The 23717-nt window shown below is 40.0% G+C and overlaps 1 protein-coding gene across 3 annotated transcripts in view; it reads left to right on the forward strand.

The window, feature by feature from the left end:
- Positions 1-23717, forward strand: part of LOC306774044 (inositol polyphosphate-4-phosphatase type I A-like) — a 58520-nt gene that overhangs the window by 30700 nt on the left and 4103 nt on the right. Inside the window, exons 10-25 of one of the 3 annotated variants that reach the window (XM_079264019.1) lie at positions 141-271; positions 359-463; positions 561-669; positions 911-928; positions 2834-3020; positions 3102-3317; positions 4711-4852; positions 4987-5148; positions 6090-6122; positions 8211-8383; positions 11497-11620; positions 11691-11758; positions 11857-12056; positions 12152-12249; positions 13350-13462; positions 13579-13733. In XM_079264019.1, coding sequence (XP_079120145.1) covers positions 141-271; positions 359-463; positions 561-669; positions 911-928; positions 2834-3020; positions 3102-3317; positions 4711-4852; positions 4987-5148; positions 6090-6122; positions 8211-8383; positions 11497-11620; positions 11691-11758; positions 11857-12056; positions 12152-12249; positions 13350-13462; positions 13579-13733 — 2034 coding nt within the window. The remainder of the gene's footprint in view (positions 1-140; positions 272-358; positions 464-560; positions 670-910; positions 929-2833; positions 3021-3101; positions 3318-4710; positions 4853-4986; positions 5149-6089; positions 6123-8210; positions 8384-11496; positions 11621-11690; positions 11759-11856; positions 12057-12151; positions 12250-13349; positions 13463-13578; positions 13734-23717) is intronic. The other 2 variants (XM_079264020.1, XM_079264021.1) reach the window with 2 other exon arrangements.

The following is a 23717-nucleotide window of genomic DNA, read 5'->3' on the forward strand; positions in this document are numbered from 1 at the left end:
AGTAGGAGAGTTAGAATCACTTTTTCTTCTTTTTATGCCCTTTTAATATTTACTGTTCTTTTGAATTCAATAAAAAATTGTATTTCCTCTGCAGAGATGTAATATGAGCTCTCTGCATGCATGTTGGTGTGTGTATTCAGGGTGTGTGAGCTGGAGGAGCTGGGAGAGCTATCCCCCTGTTGGGAGAACCTGCGGCGACAAATTGTCTCTCAGTACCAAAACATAATCCTAGCATACCAGGAAACACTGTCTGACCTCAACGATTACAGAGGTTAGTGTCTAAATGTTGGTAAAACATTAAAGATATTGAGCGAGCCTTAAGTGAAGACTGTGAGTAAGACCGTGCTCGCCACGTCAGGTCCATCATTCAAAGCCAGTAACCTGAAGGCAGAGAGAAAGCTGGAGTTCATGCCAACCAACCTCCACGTGCAGAGGATGAGGGTGCAGGATGAGCTGGGCTTCGGTGAGTCATAGCTGCATAACGCCATTTGTTGCTTTATCATTTGTTTGTTTTTTTTCCTATTTCTTCATCCTAAGACTGACGGCTGTTTTTCCTCCAGAGCATACATACGATGTGATCACGATCGGCGCTCCGGCTGCTCACTGCCAGGGTTTTAAAAACGGCGGGTTGAGGAAGCTCAATCAGAAGTTTGATGAGGCCAAAAAACAGTAAGTCTGCTTAACTTTGGTAAAAACAGGAGAACTGCATGTTTTCTCCTCTCAGTTTAATTTATTTTCAGCTTCATTCACATTCAGCCTGTATTATTTCTGATATTTTAAACAGGCAAAGTTTTGACCGCCTTTGATTTTTACATTAAATGAACATATTGTTTCTTAAACTCTTGCATTAATCCTGCTGTTGAGTTCTGTGGCTTCTTCTTAATTTTGTTTTTGTTACTTTTTTGATCAGCATATATGAGGAAGGATGGTGAGTTGCTGCACTGCTTTTTGCCTGTTTTCATTTGAATGTTTGCATCTCACTTCTGGTGACACCACAAATCATTATGCATAATTCACCAACAACACAGTAGAGCTGGGTTAAAAAAAAATTATTTCATATAGATTCAAATTTAAGTAATCCAGTATTGTTTTTTTGCAATTCTGATAAAATAATGCCAAATTAGGATTGTCTCATTCAACATTGAATTACATTTACCTGTAAATAGCTTTTTACCTCTCATATTAGCAGCTAACGCTAAGACTGTCTCCACCACATTCAACAAGCACCATGGCAGTTCCCAAAAGTCCGTACTATTCTCCAAGCCTTCACTAGACTATAAAGTGCAGTCATTCTGTTGGCGATTTGGACATAAAGCGGACTATTTCTCCTCGTCTTTGATGTCGCAGTGGTGTGACCACTATAAAGGCCACTATTTAGGGAATAGTGTGAACATTTGGACACATCCCAAATTATTTTAAAATAACAGGTGAGGACATCACTAAATACCGATGTACTCCGAAATAAATCCTAAATAATGGACTCATAAACGTAGACAACGATCATTTAAAAATTGGATTCCAGAAGTGCATGTCGCTGCATTTTATCATATTACAGTAATCTGATAACTCCTATTTACCTGATTTTGATGGTCATGTAAGTGTTTTCTAGAAATAATTAGCTGAGAATTTCTTGAAAATTGAAGATAAAGTTGGTGTTTAACATAGGGCTGGGCGATATGACCTTTCAGTAATATCCCGATATTTTTATGGAATGTCACGATGCACGATATATATCTCGATATTTACCTTAGCCTTGAATTAATGCTTTGGTGCATACGATCACATCAGTAAGATGATTTTGTGTCAACATTAAAACATAATTGTTCATACTGCATTAAGATATGCTGATTTTAAACATTCATGCCAAAAGGATGAAATTGTAACGAAGCAAAGTGGTCAAAACCGTATTTATTGAACAGTTAAAGCAGTGGCAGAAACATGTCATTTTAAATTTGTGGTACTACGACCTTTTGCGGCAACACTTTTGCGACATACTTTGCATATGACAGTTGTTTTGTCAACTTCCTCTCTCTGGGATCCAAACCACCGCCAGATGATGGATCCTGTACTACTTTTCTTTGGAACAAATTCTTCCTCCATTTTTTGTAACTCGCGCTGCTACTGCTACTGGAGTTCTCTGCTAGAAAAGCAGCAACACGCTGCCTTTCATGATGTAGCACGTAGCTCATGTTATGTACGTAACTAGGTGCGCTTGCTTTAACTCTGTGCAAAGCGGTGCAGAGAGTCGAGGAGGAGGGAGGAAACCCCGCCCACAGCTAAAAACAACTGCATGACAACAGGCTCCTCGAATATGACGAATATAGACATTTTCTATATCCCACAGGGGACTAGCCACGATATCTCGCGTATATTCGATATATTGCCAAGCCCTAGTTTAACATAAATTTTTGTAAATGATATCGAAACTACTTTTTTTCTTTTTTTTTTCTTTTTTTTAAATCAAATCATTTTAGGAAATGAGTGACGATACCCAGCCCTACAACCCAGTCACTTTATTAATATTAAACTTTGTTTAGATATTCAGTCACAGCTTCTGTCTTGTGAGCACTCATTGTTTTAATAAAAAAGACTGTAAATGTGTGAATCAAATGGTCTTTCCAAACAAATCTTTACTGAAATGAGGTTCATGTTGCTTTTCCTGATACAGAAACACGCTGAAAAGGAGGCATGTGCATGCACATTTTCTGTCTGTATGTCTTTAACAAACAAGGTAGAAAACATTTCTCCGTTCAGACCTGCCAAGTCTTCAATGTAGAAAAGAGTGTCATCGGCGTATGCGCTGATAAAAGCGATTTATCTTTGCTTCCTGCAGCAGCGCCCTGTCCAGCTCACAGTCCATCGTCTACATACCGCAGGACATCATCCGAGCCAAAGAAATCATCGCCCACATCAACACTCTCAAGACTCAGGTCAGCTACTACTCTGAGAGGCTTTCCCGAGCTGCCAAAGACCGATCAGCCAGTGGGCTGGAGAGGACGCTCGCTATTCTGGCTGATAAGGTAGTAAAAGACATTTGTGTTTGGAAGTTATTTTATCTTTATGTTCTCATCATACGTTAAATCAAACTATTGTCTGGTCAGACTCGCCAGCTGGTGACCGTGTGTGACTGCAAGCTGCTGGCTTCAGCCATTCAGGCCTTGAATGCAGCACGCCCAGAGTACATTGCCTCCAAAGCGTCTCCTTCCGCCGAGTCCGAACAAGTAGTCCTTCGGAACGACCAGGACACGCTGCTTGCCAAGTGGAGCGTTCGTAACAGCCGGTCTTCTCTGCATGTCGACTGGCACGAAGAGGAGTGGGTACGTTGGTGGAGATGATTGGAGCTTTGTGGCTGCTGGAAGTAGCCATCAGACGAAGCTAGGCAGTGATCATAAGGGTGTTTAAAACATGTAACGTTGGTACTAAAGTGGGCCAAAAATATCCCCCACACCATTACACCACCAGAACTATTTATACAAGGCAGGATGGATCCCTGCTTTCACACCGTTTCCACCAAACTCTGACCCGACCGTCTGAATGTGGAGTTAAAGTGGAGACTCGTCAGAACAGGCAACATTTTTCTGTCCTCTGTCGGGCTTTGCTGATCATAAAGAAACCTTTAGAGGCTTGTAGATCTGTCAACAGAATCATGAGCTTAATAGTTCATCAATTCAATAGAACCAGTTATAAGAATATGGAAATAAACTATCCTTTAGGTTTTTACCAAATAAATAGATAAAATGTACATAAGTCAGCTAAATTCATACAGAAAATGAGTCAGTTTGGTCTAAAAGGTGTGGGGTCTGTGTTTTAAAGCTGAATAAAAGAACAAAGGGACTACATAACAATTTGTTATGCTTTTGGCTGCATTACTGCTACCTAAAGGCAACAGTAAAAACTCTTTTACCACCTCTTCTCTTAAAAATTGTACCCAAATTCCTCAACTCCGTATCAATAATCTCCAGTCATATTTTAGTTTCTTGTACGCAACCAACCAGAAGCAAGAAGGCAGACCATCTGCCTTGACAGATTTAAGGTGAAGAGGACAGAAAAGAAGGGCCACCAATAGGTCAGGACAGCAAAATGGTTTACTAAGGGTTACCGCTGACTATAGGCTTTATCAGAACGGAAAGTTTAGCAGGGAAACAACAGAGTGACGCCATAATTCAGAGTGTGATGAAGATTATGTAAATTAAACTAATGTTACAAATGGGTAAAACTAAATGGCGCATCTTGTTTCTACCATTTTATCATAATAATAATAATAATAATTAAGACTCAAATCCTGCTGTCAAAACAGAATAAATCAACCCTGTTAGCACAGTGGGAAAGACTTTATTATTATTTATCACATGATGTAAATATTGTTTAGGAATGCTGACATTTAACATGACTTAGTTGCCTTTGAGGCACAAATTATGAAAGACAAATGCTGTCATTAGTGTTCATGTTCATTATTAGTCATTATAAGCCATCAGTGTTTAGCATCTGTGTCCTCGAGCAGCCTGATGTTATATAACAAAGTACATATATCTTCACAGTTGATATGATTCATCTCTCGCCTTTGGCTTTTAGCTTTTCCTTTTCTATAATTTATTTAGTGATTCCTCATCATTATTATTTTATCGATCAAATCTTTACTTTAGACTCTAATATATTTATAAAATCCACAACAGTAAGAACAGAAAATGAAGCACATCTGTCTCCTCTTAGGAGAAAGTCTGGTTAAATGTGGATAAATCTCTGGAGTGCATCATCGAGCGCGTGGACAAGCTGCTTCGGAAAGAGAGGAGACCCAGCGCCGGCAGTCAGGACAGTACCCCGAGTGACCAGCAGGGCGGCAGCAGTAAGAAAGGTGAAAATCTCACTTCTGCTCTTTCTTGCTTTTACTGTTTAATTAAGTTCACTTGTCATGGAATAAACAGTTGATGCAGTAAACGAGTTAAGCAAAGTTCATTGAAACTACTTTTATGTATGCGGCTGTGAAAGATGACGGGAAGAGAAGAGCTTTCTGGGTCAACCCAGGAACTATGACGGAGGAATCACTATCATTACCACCATCATCATCATCATCTGAAGCACTATCTCCATCCTGTCCCTCTCCACCTGCCATCACCTCTGCACATCCTCCCTGCCCTGAACAGGAAACCTGTACGTTCATTTTATTTCTTTCTTTCCTGCTTCTCTCTTCAAACCTGTTCAGTTTCTTCCCCTCCTCGTCTACAAGTTCAACGGTTTCACTGCAGGTGTTTCTGTTTGTTCTAGAAAAGCGTTAAATGTTCAGTGTTTCATGTTTTATCTTTGTCTTTGTCCAGTGTTGCCACCGGCCTCTGAGTCAGTATTCGTATCTGAAATGTTGTTCTTACCAGACATGTTGTGGGCCGGAGTCGCATATCTATCCAAACTCAAGCCTTCAAAATAAAAGCAAACATGATTTTGTGAAGAATGGGAGCAATTATAATGACAAGCTATTTGTAAACCCCTCATTTTCTTTCAATTACAAATACTCAGCATATGCTCAGTAATGTCCTTTCTCTGTGTACTGGAAAGAAGGATTACTTTCAGATAAAGATAATTTGTGTTGTAGGAGTATTTTTTATATTGTTTTAACAGTAAAGTTTTAACCTACATCAAAGTTGTAGTGTCTTATTAGTAATTAATCAGGGCCCAATTCAGCTACTGTGGATGGAAACTTTGACATTAAGACTGGTGTTAAAATGATATTATTGCACTTAGTAGAAACAAGTCTTATTGATATAAGCAGTTAATCTGTTTAGTAATTATTGGACGTGAAAGCAGCTGCTGTGAGAGTTGCCTCTTCAGCTGAGTTAGTGGGAATGTATTACAAGAATTACTAGTTAATAAACAGCTGATATGATAAAAAATGTGATCTGTTGGACTTTAGATGGTCTGATTTGGAAAGAAAAACTTTAAAAAAAATATAAGTTGTTTTCATTTTTCCCTTATTGGATTGAAGAGCTGAATAGATATTTGACTCTGGTCTGCAGTGTTTTATGTGTGTGTCTCTGCTGCCCTCTGCGGCTTACAGCGCCTGCTAATCATGCATGTCAAACCTCCGTCCCCTCTTCCAGATGGAAGCCCGGGTGCTGAGGAGGCTTACCCAGGTAAGAGCTGCCACCCTGCCCATGCTCCTCTCCGGGGTTAAGCCTTATTAAATCTTAATAAACAAGATACATGTACAGTATCACACCTTTCAGTTTACTTTGTATGCTGTTTGTAAAGCTCACTGAGCCTTTTTCACTTAGACATTAAACTTATTACCCCAATTTCTTACTAATTGTAGAAGCCTTTCTAAAGTACAATCAGACATCAACTTATAATTCATTTATTTACTAGATTCATCATCGTCTTGAGTCACCAACTTCAGAAATATGAATTAATAAATAAAAAATAGATGCAGTTGTAGGATATTATTCCTGTAATGGTGCGTGCTTCCTGTAAAAAAAAAAATGTAGGCTTTATGCTAACACATGTTTCTGTTCTGCAGTTCTGCACCACTGCTAATGTCATATAGATGAAGTCATCTCAGACTTGACAACATCCTGGATGCTCTTTTTTAAATCTTTTTTTACTTGGAAATAAATGTAGTTTTCACACAAATTTATGTCTTCCTCTTGGTGTAATCCAGTTTCAGGTTCCATTTCGGGACACAGCCGTGTTAAACCAAAGATATTTTCTAAAGATATTTCTGAGTCCATGTGGTTGTGTTGATCACGGTGGCACAGATGTTTCACATGCAGTTAGATTATCACGTACAACAGAGGCCACAGACACACACCACTTTATTTACTAACATTTTCCTAAGCTGGAACTCATTCACAATATACTTATAGGCAGATGGTAAAAAGCCAAGCTTCTTTGTGATCTTTTATTAAGAAAAAAAAACATATTTGCAATTATTTTTGACTATTTGAGTTTGATTTTTACCGAGCCGAGACCATAACCTGCATGGAAAGACTAAAGCCTGTTACATACTCAACGAGAAGCGGGAACTTTTTTCTTGTTCTCGAGGCTTTCGAGAAGAAAATGACGTCATTTTGTTCTCGCGGACGTGTTTGAAGACAGTTCTTGACACACCGGGCTGGAACTTTTTTTCTTGCGGGGCTGCGAGTAGTATCGTGTGATTGGTCGGACATGTGAGGTGGGCGTGGTTAACACAGAGAAAGCATGAAGCGGAGTCGCTGCTTCTGTGTGTTTACTGTTGCCGGCAAAACGGATTGTTTTGATAAAACAGCTGATCGAGGTGGTGAGAAAGTACGAACATTTTTACATGTGGCAATAAAACACTCTGACCCAGCCGCGTGCACGACCCGCCCGAAGTTGCTCGTTAAATATGAAACTAGAAAAAGCACTCAGAGAGCGGAAACCTCCGCCAAGCACAATGTTAAAGAATCCTTTTAAAACATTCCTGGATCCAAACGGTGATCCAGATCACCACCAGAATTTATTCAGTTTTTCATTTTTACATTTGCAACAACTCTTGAAATATTTATAAGAATCCGTCCGTAACCTTTTAAGTTATTTTGAGCAAAAAGACGCCGGGGAAGGTAACAGGAGGTAGCAACCGGGTGCGCACATAAAAGCAGACATCGCAGTGATCCCTCCCCGCTGCAGACGTGCTTCTCCTGGAGTATGTATGGACCTGACGAACAAGATGTTTTTTCTTGTTCTTGCAGCCTCGAGAACAAGAACTCAGTTCTTGTGTCTCGTGGAGTATGGAACAAGTTTAAGAGTTTGGTGGATGGTTCTTTTTTACCCAGGCGTGACACCCTTTCCTTTCACCAATTTTCCTGTTCATTTTAGACTCTTCCAGAACAAAATGATTCTATATTTATTAAACTTTTCTGTCATTGCCTTAACAATTTGCTGCTTTAAATATAAATTTGTTTATAATTTTTAAAAGCAAAGACGTGACTGTTAATGTTTTACTTGTCTGATCGAGTTAGTTTGTTGTGATTCTGTTCTGGTTTCTCCTTCAGGAACGGTCTGGTCTTGTTTCCTTTTTAATGATTTACAAACATCTGCAGCGCTTCTGCTTTTCGTGTCGCGTCTCTGTTTCATCCGCTCTCTGTTTCTGTTGTAAAAAGTCAAGTTAAACGTGTTAAACCACTCCCACTTGCAGTATTTTGTCCTTAACGTGCCTTTATCAGAGCTGGGATGCATTTATTTCTCTGCACTTGCACTTTTCCTAGGCGAGTGGAGCGAGGCGTTGTACCCCCTCCTAACCACGCTGACAGAGTGTGTCGCCATGATGAGTGATAAGGCCAAAAAGTCCATGGTGTTCCTTCTGATGCAGGACAGCGCCCCGACAATATCCATGGACGTTTCGCTGCAGTACCGCCGCGATGTGGTCTTCTGTCAGACGGTCAGTAAACACCACACACATTTATATAAAAGCATCCATTAGCCAATGTGTCACAGTAGAGGTCATGAATCTGTAAATATTGTAAACAAGTGCAAATGTCTTCATTTATACAACTACCCAACATGCTGAAGGGCATCAGGAATTTCACACACCTACAGACGGCAACACTTTCTTCAGTAAATATAGAGCCTCTCACTGTTGTTCTTTTGGAAAGTACTTGAATCAGATACTCTCACTTACTCCACAGCTGTGAGTCAGATAATCTCCTTCCCATTCAGGAAACTAAAGCGGGGAAATGTTTTCTAAGGCTACGTTCAGACTGCAGGGCGCGCTGCTCATATCAGGTGTTTTTGTGAAAGTCCTTTCACATTTCCGATCAAACGTGACTTGTATGTGATCTCCTGTATGGACCTCATGTGCGTAGAAGACACGGCGGCGTGCAGGGAGCGTGCGTGTGACGTCTTTGTGTTTGTGGAAGTAGATATGGATGGCAGCAGAGCATTTGCTATTTTAAAATATTTGTCCAAACGTAAAAGTTAAAAAAAACAAAAAGTTAAAAGTTTTGTCTAAACGTAGCAACAACGTTGTGAATGGGTTCGTTTTAAGGAGACGTTTACGGAGGAGGAATGTGAAAGTTTTGGTCAAGGACTTTTGCAGAGCTGTGGCAGCAACAACTGTAGAGAGAAACGTTTGGGTACGGAGTCGCAGTCAGGGTTGGTGGGAGAGTGATGTCAGCGCATTTACCGATAAAGAGTTCAGAAACAACAGACGCAGAATAATGACGTTTGTCGCGTGTCAATGGCGCGTTGGTCGGATTAATGCGACCTGACCGTTCAGACTGAAGTCGCATGGCAAAAGATCAGATACATATCGGATTTAGGACCACATATCCAAGCGGCCTGGATCGCATTAGAAAATATCAGATCTGTGTCGTTCAGACTGTTAAGAAAAGATCGGTTACAGGTCGCATAGGGACAAAAACATCGGATTTAAGTCACTTCGGCCTGTAGTGTGAACGTAGCCTAAGAGAAGCATTGAGTTAATGATGAGAAGTATTATTTTAAACAAAGCTTAAAACTGGAACGGTTAGTTAGTTAATCAATTAGTCACTCAAAGGAATATCGTTGCCCCGTCAAATTATGAGATTTTTATTATTCTGTAAGTGTAGATTTGTTCTTAGCAAAAAAAAAACAAAAAACCAAATCATTTGCTAAAAAATTAGATCTGTCAGTTGATTAAAATTGTAAATCGCGATTAATCAAATATGTCCTGAGCTAAATAACTGCATATTAATGGCAGGTTTTGTATCTGTCTCTAAATGTACCATTACTTTGAATTGTCCTGTTTGTTCTTGTGTACGTGCAGTTACAGGCACTTTAGGTACTTGTAAAACTTACTCACCTGATGCTGAATGACTTCACACACAGGCATATGTTTATAAGTTATGAAGACATTCACATACACAAATCTAGGATGAAGACTGCAAACAGTTTTGCAGCTTAAAACTAAAAGATATTGGTGAATGAGGCCCAATGTTCCTCAAGTCTTTGCAAGCTTCAGCTGCACTACTTTGTGCTTTTTACAGACAAGAGGAATTCTCTTTCCAAACAAGCCTTTCAGTCTTTTTGTGACTCTACTGACATGAACTTCTATATTTAACATGTTAACTGAGCCCTGGAGAGTCTTAGATGTAGCTTAAAGTGGAACTATTATGTGCATTTCAGGCTAATTTATTTTTATTTCTGAGACCAGAAGGGCTGGGATTGATCGAGTTATTGTCACAAATCTCTTTATTTACTTCAGACCGACCCTCTCCGTAGGCTGTCAGATCAGCCTGTGGGCAAAACGAGTGGATTGAGACTCTTCCGCATTAAGCCCCGCCTCCCGCCACTGCACTACATCGAGAGCGCGCACCGCACCTGCTTTCGCCGTCATTGTAACGTCTCATAAACAGAAGGATTAGGCTCATATGAACTCAATAAAAAAACAAAGTACAATGTCAACACATAGCATACAGCCCTACATGTTGGAACCTGAATCAGACCCTGAAAACGAAGTGGAAAACAGCAACCCACAGCAACGAATGCAGCAGGATGTCTCTCTTTGGTAAACTCACCAGCCATCGTTGGAAATAACTTTATCCCACGTTTTCCACCCGCCTGATGTATTTGTACATGCCCTTGTTAACCAGTAGAAGGTAACCAATCACCGAACCTTATCCCCCGGGACGTCACAAAGATTTCCAAGTAGAAAAAACTCTCTAGAACGACGCGTTTTTCGTCGCCATGGAAACCGAATGGAGAGAGTGCTGGAACTCAAACTCAAACATGCGTTTAGGTGATAAAAAACAGTGCCGTTCACATGTCTGATGAGGATTCAACACTGTAACACTGTAGAAAGCTCAGAAAACTCCAAATACCATCATAGCACCCCTTTAAGGGTTTCAGCAGCTCCTGTGAGCGTTACACCGTCTTATCTTGGACTGGACTTATTGGGACGTCCACTCCTGGGAAGACTGGCAGCTGTCTTAAATAATCTTTCTCACGATAGAATGATGGATTCCACGTAGTTTGGAAAAGATCTTATAACCCTTCTCAGATTAATGAACAGCAATAGTTTCTTCTCTCAGACTATTGCTGATGTCTTTCCTCCTTGGCATTCTGTCAACACCGTACATCTGGGTTTACACCACGTGAACTGATTTCCAGCAGCAGCCTGAAGTTTGTCTGAATCAGAATTTCATTGTTTATACTCTCAGCAAGTTGCATAAACGATTCATTATGCTGTGAAACTCTCTCAGTGCTCTCACACACACTGATTTCCTCCACGCATGGATGCAAACACACCAGCAGCATCCAGTTACTTACATAACATGATGAGCAGCGAAGCCCTATTGTCTAAAAATAAAAGCATATGTTCATCCTAAAGTGACTCACATGTCTAATGGTCAATGTTTTATATCAAGCTAAAACAAGTTTATGGTGTCAGATTACAAACATCTGTTGTTAGATAAAGTGTAATTTATTACATTATTACTTCTTAAAGGTTTTAAGATGTTTAACATGGAGATCAGAAACTAACCCGGACTTTATGCTGATGTGTGTGTCCGACAGCTCACCGCTCTCATCTGTGGCTTCATCATCAAACTGAGGAACTGTCTCCGTGACAACGGCTTCCTGCGGCAGCTCTACACTATCGGCCTGCTGGCTCAGTTTGAGTCTCTGCTCAGCACCTACGGTACGGACACGGCGAGCCTCTTCTGGTCTTACTTCCACTGTCAGACACTAAAGTCTACCTCTATGTGTAGGAGAGGAGCTCGCCATGTTGGAGGACATGAGCATCGGCATCATGGACCTGCGTAACGTCACTTTTAAGGTAGAAATGTCATTTAGACCAGCTAAATATGGATAGATCGTCATAAAATGAACAAAAGTAAACATTTAAGCTGTTTCCTGTTTTGACTTGTGACAAAGGTCACCCAGGCAACAGGAAGCTCCGCCCCCGACATGCTGCCCATCATTACAGGAAACAGGGACGGATTTAACGTGCGCATCCCGCTGCCAGGCACCATGTTCGATGCGCTGCCACGGGAGATCCAGAGCGGCATGCTGCTGCGGGTCCAACCGGTGCACTTCAACGTGGGCATCAATGAGCAGCAGACGCTGGCGGAGAAGTGAGCGAAACGAAGAGCAGGTTACACGTGATTTAGCCGCAGAGATGTTGGGAAAGGTGGAAACTCTTCTGTGTGTATGTTGGGGTATTTTTTAGGTTTGGAGACACCTCCCTGCAAGAGATCATTAACGTGGAGAGTCTGTCCAGGCTGAACTCCTACTATGAGCAGTTTAAAGAAGTCCTGCCTGAAGACTGTGAGTATAAACAGCAACGCGCTGCCACCAGTAGGCTTGTAAGAAGAGTTTAGGAAGATCCAAACACTAATGCCTCTTTTCCATTAGTATCAGCTCGTCTCAACTCGTCTCAGCTTGGTCTTAGTCAGCTTGTTTCTTTTCCATTACAGTTTAGTACCAGGTCTAAAGTGGGCGGGGTTTGTGTGAAATCGCTGTGATGTCAGTGTTGTGCACGACAAGCTCTATAACAACACAGGACCGAGAGGCAATCTGCTACTTGGTCTGCAGCTCGCCGGTTGCTGACCATAAATCGTATCCATTAGTTTGAACCACTTCCGTCTGTTTGATCCAGTCCCACCATTGTGGTCCTTGACTTGCCGATAGTCACTTTAGAGCTTCTTCAGCTTCTCTTGACACTAATGAAAACTCTGTTGCTAGCCGTACCCATCGAGTCGGAAAGCTCTTGATAGATTTTTTTCATTTTGTGTCGCTCCATCTAGTTCCCTCTGTATCGTTTCCTCAGCAACCAAGCAGAGAAATGTCTCCACCTCAGTGTCGGACCACAGAACAGACTTTTGTTGCGCCATTGCACGTCACGTAATGTAAACAACTTGCGAGTTGGAGTCGCTCTACCAGCGATATGACTCACTGACCTCTGATTGGCCCGATTGGTCGCGCCCCTGACCAATAGCAGCATGCAGTCCGGTGACGTCACATACAGCCCGACTCAGCTCGCTTAGAACCTGGGCTGAAGAGTTACAATAAAAGTACCGGTAAACGGGTACAAAAGCCGAGTGGAAAACCCTACAAACCGAGCCGAGGTGAGTTAAGTTGAGACAAGCTAATACTAAAGGAAAAAGACGATAATTTTAGCATTTAACGCCATCTAAACTTGATTTTATTTTATTTTTTCGGACATTGTTTCCCTTTTAAACAACCAACAAGCTTGTAATTTCTGATATGAGGATTTTCTCTTTGCACCTTCGCTGGCCACTATTGCATTCATAAATCAGTCACATCCACCCAAAGTTGATACTTTTACAGGTTTTTTTGCCACGTTGATGCTTAACTCTGCGTATCAGCTGATCTAATGGCGAGAGTTTTGCTCCACTTACCTTCAGGCCTCCCGAGGTCTCGTTCGCAGACTTGTCTCCCTGAACTTCTGAGGTTTCTGGGTCAGAACGTCAACGCCAGGAAGAATAAGAACGTGGACATCCTTTGGCAGGCTGCCGAGGTGAAGTTTGGTCCGCTGTGCTGTAAAGATTATAATCTAAATATGCCGGTAACATCTTTTAATTGAGGAATCTCAGGTTAAATATAAAACGCCGTCTCTCTTCCTTGCCATCTTAGATCTGCCGGCGGCTGAACGGCGTCCGTTTCACCAGCTGCAAAAGCGCCAAAGACCGCACGGCCATGTCAGTCACACTGGAGCAGTGCCTGATCCTGCAGCATGAGCACGGCATGGCACCACAGGTCTTCACGCAGGCCCTCGACTGCATGCGCAGGTAGGACGCCATCACAGTGGTCGCACATGAAACAATTAGTTGTGTTCCTCGTAACTTTGGTACAATCTGTCCCAACTGCTAGTTTACAACTCACTGATTAATTCTTTTTACAGAAAAAAACTCCCATTTAAATTCTTTTAGCGTGTAAATAATCTGATGCAATGGTCTAAAGTGATAGCCAGCCTTCGTAGCTTTTCATTTTCAGCTCACTTGAAACGATCGGAGCTGGCATGTTGTGTCTACAGGCTACAGCAGCTGAGAGTCCTCGTTTGTCAGACAGTGCATGACCCTCCTCTGTGGCGCAAACAGCAAGCTGTAAAAAAAACCCTGTCAACGACTGACTCATCTGACAGCGTTTCACGTTCTCAAAATGAGGACATCCTGCTTGCATGGAAAACGTCACTGTCCAATATTTGAGCCTTTTGTGTCCTGTGTTCACCCAACATGTTTTTTTTTCACGTTTTCACGTTTCTGCAGTTAAATGTGGGTAAAAGCAAATTTATCCAACACTTTCAGGATGTAGTGGAAAGATCAGTTGTCATGACAGCAATAAATCAAGGGACATAAAAGAAATTTCTGTGGATACTCATAGTAACATTAGAAAAAATCTTATTTTTGAGAAGTTTACACTAAAACTTTGTCAGAATGACTGTCTTGTGCTACCTTTCAGAACAGAAATGATTTCATGAGGTGCCGTGTAGGACAGAGTGTATTTTGAATATACTGTATATCCATGCATAAACCACAATCACTCACTCTCACTCCATTCCTGGGGGTCCGGTATCCGGCAGGCTTTTGTTGTTTCTCTCTACCAACACAGCTGATTCAAATCAAATGGATCCAGCAGCTTTTTGTTAGCCAGTTTTTGAATTTCAGTGAAGTGGGTCGGAGCATGGAGACAACAAAAACCTGCAGGATAGCGGCCCTCCAGGACTGGAGTGTGACACCTGTGGTTTAAGTGATGCCATGTACCGTTTGGCCACTAGTGGTGCTAAACCTGTAACTTCCCAAAGGCCACACGACACTGTCGCAAAATTAAACCGTCTCCATCCGTGACACCCACAGAAAAAGTAAAAACTTCCCCTAAAACATGACTATAAATTATAGTTTCAAGTATCAAATGAAGCTGTAACTTTGGCACAATTAATTAAAAACTTGTTATGAAAACGCCTGCATTAGCCATTAGCTTATTGGACATAAGCTAATGGCTAATTAGCTGCTTCCTATTGAACAGCGAATGAAAAACATAAAACCAAACCATGCGGGATGCTAATCATTCTTTTACTTCCTTGATGTTTACATTTATTTTACAGGAAATGCATTTATAGCATCCAAACTAGCCCAACTTGCACAAAATGTTTAGGGAGTCACATTAGCTTTGGGTTGTAGCCGATTAGCTTCAACTAGCCACATTTAGCTTCTACTAAACAGCAAACCAGTGCGCTTCAACTGTTAAATCCACAAAATCCAAGTGTAAAAATCCAATCCGTGTCTGTTTGGGCCACTTTCTTTAAAAGCTCGCTTCCTCTGGCTGATGCTATTCACATTGTTTACTCCACAGAGCCTCAGTGACGAGGCTGAGCCATGGTTTGCTTCAACACAGTGCATATCTGTTGCACAGATTGCAGTTTTACTGATGTTAGTTGTTTCAGAGTGGTTTGGTTTGTCCAACATATGCAAACACACAAGAACATGCAGATCACTCCGGAAGTCTTGTAATTCCAGTTCTCTCAACGGTATGAGGATGCTTTGTTATTGCAACAAGCGCCGTTTCCACATCTGAGACATACTCCTCTTGTTTTGTAATTCTTGCACTATTTGGTTTTAGATGTTTGTGCAAGTGGTTGTCGCATGCTGGAGGTTAAACTCATTCTGTCCCACCTGGCACCTCATGGTTCATATAAACACTGATCCCTTATATTGCAGAGTTTACTGGAAAGCTTCTCTAAGATCATAAAAACATGTGCTTTGTCCACGTGTACTTGTGTAAATTTGCTCTCTTTTCTTAAAAAAAAATACATAAGCAAAGTTTATCTGTAGGAGGAATATTGTGTGTTTAAAATTCAGCTGGTTTTTTAACTTCAGGGATCTCCAAATCTGGTCCTCGAGGGCCAGTATTCTGCAGGTGTTGCATGTGTCCCTGCAGAAACACCTGATTCAAATAATTGGATCAGTAACAGAGTTGTGCAGAACTTGACAACCAGCTGTGGAGAATCAGGTGTTGCAGTAGGGAAACATCCAGCAGGACAGACAGCGGCCAACCAGGACCAGATTTGGAGATCCCTGCTGTTTGAAGTTTTTTCATTCGAAGAGGGTCTGATAGAAATGTTACCAGGGTGAGCTGCTTTGATGGAGGTCGTACAGGCCATGTTGGGTGGTCTCAACATGGCTTTTTCTGTTTTCAATCCTGCATCGTGACTTTTATTCTCCCTCCTCCTCCTTCATTCCCAAACAATATGGATGACTAATTCAGTTTAGATGCAAGCATAATTTTCACTTTATTTCATTTTTTAATCCTCGTTTGGTTTGGTTTGGTTTGGTTTGGTTTGTTTTTGGTTTGGTTTGGTTTGGTTTGGTTTGGTTTGGTTTGGTTTGTTTTGTGTATGATTTGGTTTGGTTTGGTTTGGTTTGTTTTGTGTTTGGTTTGGTTTGGTTTGGTTTGGTTTGGTTTGGTTTGGTTTGTTTTGTGTTTGGTTTGGTTTGGTTTGGTTTGGTTTGGTTTGGTTTGGTTTGGTTTGGTTTGTTTTGTGTTTGGTTTGGTTTGGTTTGGTTTGGTTTGTTTTGTGTTTGGTTTGGTTTGTTTTTGGTTTGGTTTGGTTTGGTTTGGTTTGGTTTGGTTTGTTTTGGTTTGGTTTGGTTTGGTTTGTTTTGTGTATGATTTGGTTTGGTTTGGTTTGTTTTTGGTTTTGGTTTTTGTTTTATTTTGTTTACTTGAAGTCAATCTTTGTTGCTGCTGGTTAGAAATGTGCAATTGTGTCACATCTAAAGTACGAACTGTTCACGTCTAAAGTACGAACTGTTTCAGAAAACAACGACAGGTTGAGAATAAGTAACATTACTAAACTATAAAGGGGGAATAAAACGGTTTTTCTCCTGTATAAAGGAAGCAAAGTGACTTCCAGCACCTGAGTAACAAGATGACGTTCGTCATTATAGCAGGAGACATGGTGGCTGAGCTGTGCTGGGAATTTATATCCCCGCACAGAGTTATTGATATTGATCTACAGTAAATGTGATTTCCAGCTTTTATTGCCTCTAGACGTCCGAGCGTCTCTGTGTGTCAAACCCAGAAGTATTTGTAAGTTTTAGTTGTGATCAAGCCGTGTGCTTCTGTATCTGTTTGTAAAAGTGTCTACTGGTGTAATAAACCCACCGATTCCTCGCATGATTCTGTATGATGTCTCTTCATCTTTCTTCTTCTCACGTCTCCCCTTGTTTTGCTCTCCTCTGCTTCATCAGCTGATGGGCATGACGATTAGGTTTCAGTTTGAGCTCAGATGCATGTTTCAGACAAGCGTGCTGGTGTTTTTCCCTTTTGCCCGCTTGTTTTCCCCTTTTTCCACCCCGACTGGTTTAAACCGGATAAAGTAAAAGAATAAAACAGCCTTAAAGTAAAAGTGCACGTGCTTATAATCCTATCCAAGCTTCCTTATCTGTTGTTGAGAATTATTCATTCAGAGTGCAAGACTTTAAAACAAAAAGGCTGTTTTCATTTGCATCTCCTCCTTCCTCCTACTCCTCCTCCTCATCCATCTTCATCCCATGTCCTAGAGTTTTATAAACATGGTGAACCATTTGCTGTATTTTCCTCCTCCCTTCTGTGAAGAACATCTTTCTTAATTTCTCTTTTCTCTCTCCTCCTTTTCCTCCTCCTCTGTTTCCCCTTCACGTTTTTTTCAATTATTTTTCATTTTTCTTCGTACAACTGGTTCATTTTTGCCGTATTTTAATTTTTTTCTGGTCGTTTCCATGGATTTATCTGGACCTCACCGTTATTGTTTCGACGTCACGTCGTGGAAGCTGCTTTCTCTCGCCGCTGTCATTGTGATTTTTTCCCATGATGCTTGTTAATTTGCCATCTCACCTCTGTGCCTGCATATGTGCGTCCCATCTGTTTGTTTTGGCTTCCTCGCAACACGCTGCCTGTTTTTTTTTTTTAACTCGCCCACCCTCCTTATCTCCGAACGCTCCTCTTCCTCATCCATCACTTCTCCTCCTCCCTTATCCCACCTTTACTTCTCTCCCACCTCCAACCTTTTCTGCTGCTTCTCGCCTCCTCCTCCACCTCTTCTTCCTCCCAACCCCGGCGACTCGGCAGCATTGGGACTCGGGAGGGGGTGATCCAGAAGAACCTGAGTGGCCTGCTGCCGGTGCGCGACTTGCGGCTGGACCCCAGCCTCCTGTACTCGCTGCCTCTGCTGGCCCTCAGCCCCAACCTCCTGATCGTGTGGATCTTCCTCAGCTTGGCGTACTTCCTGGCTAAACTCCGCTGCAGCTGAACGGCCGCAAGCTGACTGTGAAACATGGCAACGTTTACAAGGAGGGGATGGGAAGGCCGTTTCCATGGCTGACTAACCAGGGAGTTTCTGAAACTGTGAGAGTGTGTGTGAGTGTGTAATCCATGCACACGCTTGACTAAGGGCTTTACACAACTAACGCCCCATTTATCAAGGGCCAAGCCCTGCATCCTCTCCTCCTTTCACCTCTGTTATTGACACCTAAATGTTTGGTTGGTTAATCTGGGACCAGTGTCTCTGTCCACACTAAATCCGCTGATCCATTGGCTTCTTTTCTCCCCTAGCTGTTTAAAATGCTGCCATGTGAGCATTAAATCCACTTCTTCTTCTCTGTAATCATTATCATCAGACGGCAGCATCTGCCTTCATAAAGCCAGAGGATGAAGTGCTGAAAGGTCATTTTTTAACTAAATCTAGAGGATGTTTTCTTTTTTTTTCAGCTGGCTTAGTGTGAACGTACATCTTTAAATCTCATACCTGCTGTAACACACCTTACATGTGCAAGAGCTTTAGTGTGTGTCAGTGCCGCTGTGAATTCAACATTTATGGCGAAGCGGCGCCCTCTGGTGGCGCGACAGTACCCTTCACAGTCTTCACTCAACGCTCGCTGACAAAAAACACCTAAAATGTAATGGTATGTTTATGAAGCTTAGTATATGTGTAAAAATAAGCTTATTGTGTATGAAAAGTGCTTCCGGAGGGACTGATTGTAGCTATTATAATGGAAATGGGTGTTTATTTTATGATTCAAGCTTCGTACAATAAGCTAATTTTATTTCTTAGCTTGTTTGATTTTTTTCGTCTTCCACGTGCTTTGGCACTTCCTTGCAGGCAAAGGAACTAAAGCTTTAGTTTTATGCCAAAATGAACCAGCTGTACTTTGGTCTATATCTATTTTTGCAGGCTTATTTCATAGGTCTTCCTGTTGTATAAGGTAGAAGTTTCTTACCTCTGCTTTAGCTTGTGCACTTTGAAGTAGATCTGGGACAGTCACTGGCTGTTTACGTGAAGCCTGAAGTAAAATAGCTAAATATGTGTTTGTTTCAGTGTAAAAAAAATTATTCAGTTTATACATATCACAATATGTCATGTAGGTTTAAAATCCTGTTTGTAACTAAAGACAATAATCAAACCAAGGTGAAACCCATCTGTGGTTGAAGAGCGGTACGTAGCAGCTTGAATCCATTGTCGCACTTTGTAGTCATCGGATTTGTGCAGGCAATGGGCCACATTATGACCATAATTCAAATTCACATGTTATTCACATACTAACTTCTGTGCTAGTTTCTGTTCTTCCATTCCGTTCTTCCACCAGGGGGCGCATTAAAGACTGGTTAAAACTGCTTAATTTTTGGGTGTAAACAAAAAAATAAACATGGCAACAATGGAGGATGTTAGTATTTGGTTCAGTTTGCATGCGGTGTTTTGTCTTCGAAACTTTCTATCATTTTTTCCTCCGTCAACCACCCTCACGCTACTTGTTAAATTGGCCCAGACACTGCCTCCTAGTGGATACTCACGTATTGCAGCTTGCAAACACGAAGTGTTCATTTATGAGTATGTACCGAAACAAGGCTTCAAACGAACGGATAATACTTACGGAGGCCATGACAGGCACACATGTGTAGCATGCTGCATCAATTCTGCTTTTACATACTTAAATAGGCACATATGTTTCAAATGTCACTGCCTACATTAGGGCTGTGACGATATGCTTTTGTCCCGATTCGATTCTATTCAGATTTTTTTGGTGCCGATTCGATTTAAATTGCAATTCCCACAATTCTATAATATTTTTGTAGATTAAAAACAACAAAAAAATTTATAAAACTGTTTCTTTGCTCTTCATTTTTCTTGATTTCAATCAGGATAAAACAACACAGCAGCCAGACCATCATTTTGCTGCTATAATGCCCAAGAAGACAAGTAAAAAGATCAGTAAAATCAATTTTTTTTTTTTTTTAAAAATTACAAAAAATTTATAATGGATTATTTTTATAGTTGGAAAAAAAAATCCTTTTTTTTTTTTTTTTTAAATCCATAACAGTAGCTAATACATACACCTCGTTTTAGAGTCTGTTCTGCTTTCTAAATGCTTGGTTTAGGTTAAAAAAAAAAAAAAAAAAAAAAAGAAAAAGCCTGTCATATCATCTTCAGGGTGTCTTCCTCCGTATTTCTTTTTCATGGTTCAGTTCATTTATAAAACGCCATGGTTTGTTGTCACCTGCCCAGGTGAAGCTGTGTGTCTGTCTGTGCCAAATGAGAAACACTACGTCAGTGACTGACCCCAGATCTGCTCTACGATGCAGTGGAGATCCGCTCTGTCTCGCCAATTGTCAGAGTCGATTCTTCTAGTTTTTAGATGCAGCTTCTAATTGGCGGATGCTAGAATGTAACGTGGTAGGATATCCAGGTGAAACATGTTTGGTTATGCAGAGTAGTGCTGCAGGTTGTGCAGTCTTCAGAGCATTTATGTGTACCAGCAGTTACATTAAGTTTAGCTTTACAGAATCAACATTTGCAAAGTGAAGGAAATGATTTAGTTTTCTAGCTTGCGAGTTAGTTTAGTGACTAAATGATGATGGATGTAGTCATGCTTGTGCCAAAGGCGGCAGTCAGGTTTTGGTCTATTAAATGCAGTTTAAGAGCTTAATCTTGAAAAGGAATGCAGTGTCTTTTCTTGAGCCCTGTTAGGCTCCTTGGTGGTTTATTCCACAAAATGCAAGGAAAAAAAAAAAAAAAAAAATTGTCTAGAAAAAAAAGGTTTGCCTTATTCAGGCATTGTCTTGTCACTTTTATTCTTTCCATTTGTCGCTCAGCTGTTCTGCTTATAAAATGTCTAAAAAGATTATTTTGTTCAACAGTCACAAGCTCAAAGTTTCCTGCAAGAAAAGTGGATTTTCACATTTGAGATGCTGGAAATGTTTTAAAGTAAAATGATAAAAGGATTGTTGCTTTAGGTTGTTAAGATGCATATCTGAAGTCAGTTCAAATGCTTTTTTGCTCATAATACACCCTTTTCAGAGCTTTTGATAAAGTATTGTTGTCAAAAATTATTATAATTTCACCATTTTGTATTTTCAGTGTTACTTTTATTGATGTTGTGGAAAATTATGAATCATAAATCACATTATAGATATGCTGAAAAAACACGTCATAATATTGTTTTCTGTATTGGTCGATCTTGATCATAAATTTGCAAATTCTGTCAGTCTGAAATGTGTGAATAATGTCTACATGGGCATTTTAAATATTGTAATGATGCTTTTCTGTCTGTCGCATCGGCTCAGAGTTTCATGCTTTGTGCATTTTCTGCTGGGATGATACATTTTCAGGTAATTAAAGGAAATTAATTATGCTTTGGATTAGGTTTTCACCAAATGACAACAAAGTTTGCATAAAATATTAATCTGGTGATGCTTTTTTTTTTTTTTTTTTTGCTGGGTTTACCCCAAATTATTTTCAAAATGTTTTAACCCTTAAAGGTCCTGGTCTACCATTTGGTAGAAGTAAATGCAATGAATATGATGAATTTCTTTGTAAAATGATGGGAATAAACCTGCGTGAGCCATCTCTACCATTTAGTTTGGATATGTAAAACCCAATGCTAAGGGTTTGTTTCAGAACTATTGTTTAAAATTTCAACCATTTCATTGTTATGTTAATATTAATTTATTTGTTTAAAAAAATATTCCTTCTAATTATTCTTGTCCAAAACAAACGGAAAAATACAAAGAAATATTTTTGTCTGGCCCATTTCTTAGTGGGAACTCTAAGTGTTAAAAAGGGTTAAAAATATATATTTTAAAAATCAAAAAGAAACCTGAAACCATCAAGTTCTGCTTCAGCTGCAAGTTTGAAAGGTAAAAATCCACATCTTGGTCCTGACACGATGAGACATTAAGATCAGCCCATAAAGAATGGATGGGACCAAAATGGTCCCATTGTGACCCCAACATCCCCTCATTGCTGAGAAACATCATTAAATGGTTCTCTATATTTTCAAACTGAGCTACAAAATGTTTTTTGCTGCAAGTTTTAATGAATTTTGAAAAGGTTATTTTAATTCAATTACGTTATTTATTTTGATAGCTGAAGCGCCTTCTGATAAAACCCTGAAAAATACAACAACACATACAAAATTTACTTTAGAAAAGACTTTCAAATAATACCTGAAAATGAATCAGCTTAATCAAATTGTTGGACATGTTGGGATTTTTTTTAAATTTACCAGAGTTTAAATGTTAGTCTATACCATTAAAGCTACCACCAGCAGTCTATTAATGTATTAACTTTACTTTTTAAACTAATATGTGTTGGTTTCTTTGAGTGAAATGTGAGGAAATGTTGGATGTTGACAACTGTGTAAAAGCTCCAGATAGCTGCTTCCTAGAGTTTCCCGTGTAGACCATGTAGGTCTTCTGAAACCTTTTAGCTTTGTGACATTCATTAGTAAATAAGCTTTGTAAAAACACTAAAGGTAGATGGAAACATCAAACCTGACTCCATTAAAAGGCAAAATAGTTCATGAAAATCAATCTTAGTCAAAATTAAAGTGTAAAATCTATGTTTGATATAAACAATTGACCCTGCGCTAGCTTGATAATGGGGCGTAGCTATATGTTATATCTGCAAATAAAAATGCCAAATAAATCAAATTAAGAGATTAGGAACCCCTTGATATGATTTTTGTCATCTTTACCTAGAAGTATTGTCTACTTTTCTAGTCATAGAACTACCTCTGAGTTGAATTAGATCAATTATAAAATATTAGACCATGGACGTAAAAAAATAATGATATTGTATATGTATTTGATTTTGCGTCATGTGTGTTTTTTCTTCTATCTTAGGAGTCAAACAAAATATTTCTACCAGTGTACATAAAGGCATATACATGTTTTACTTAAACAGTTGTTTATTCAAGAGCAGAATATACAGTGTGTGTGTGTGTGTGTGTGTATATATATATATATATATATATATATATATATATATATATATATACATACACACACACACATTTATATGATGTGTGTAGGCTTTTAATTACATGACCGTTTGCAGGTGTTTCCAAGCCTCTAAGTGCTGTAAGTAAAGTAAACGTGTGGTTTTGGAGATATTTGGCATGCAGGGACATCTTGAAATTGTTTCTGAAAAATTTTCTGAGTACTGATTTTGCAGCTTTCTGGTGTTAAAAGCAATAACCCAGGTCAGTACACATACTTACAGGAAATTATATTGCTGGTTTGTTAATAATTGTTTCCGTTCCATCTGTCCAAATTCTGCACTTTAATGCTTGTAAACTGCATCCACATTGCTCGAAATGTATGACAAACCCAGGAAAAAGCTCCCGTCTCTGTGCACTACTTGTCATACTCCCGTTGAAATAAATGGTTTTGTTTGCCTCCATCTGCAAAGCGTAAATGGACTTTAGTGTTTTTCCATCGTCCTCCCAATTATTAAGCTG

Source organism: Telmatherina bonti (genome assembly GCF_933228915.1).
Source record: "Telmatherina bonti genome assembly, chromosome: 24".
NCBI lineage: Eukaryota > Metazoa > Chordata > Actinopteri > Atheriniformes > Telmatherinidae > Telmatherina > Telmatherina bonti.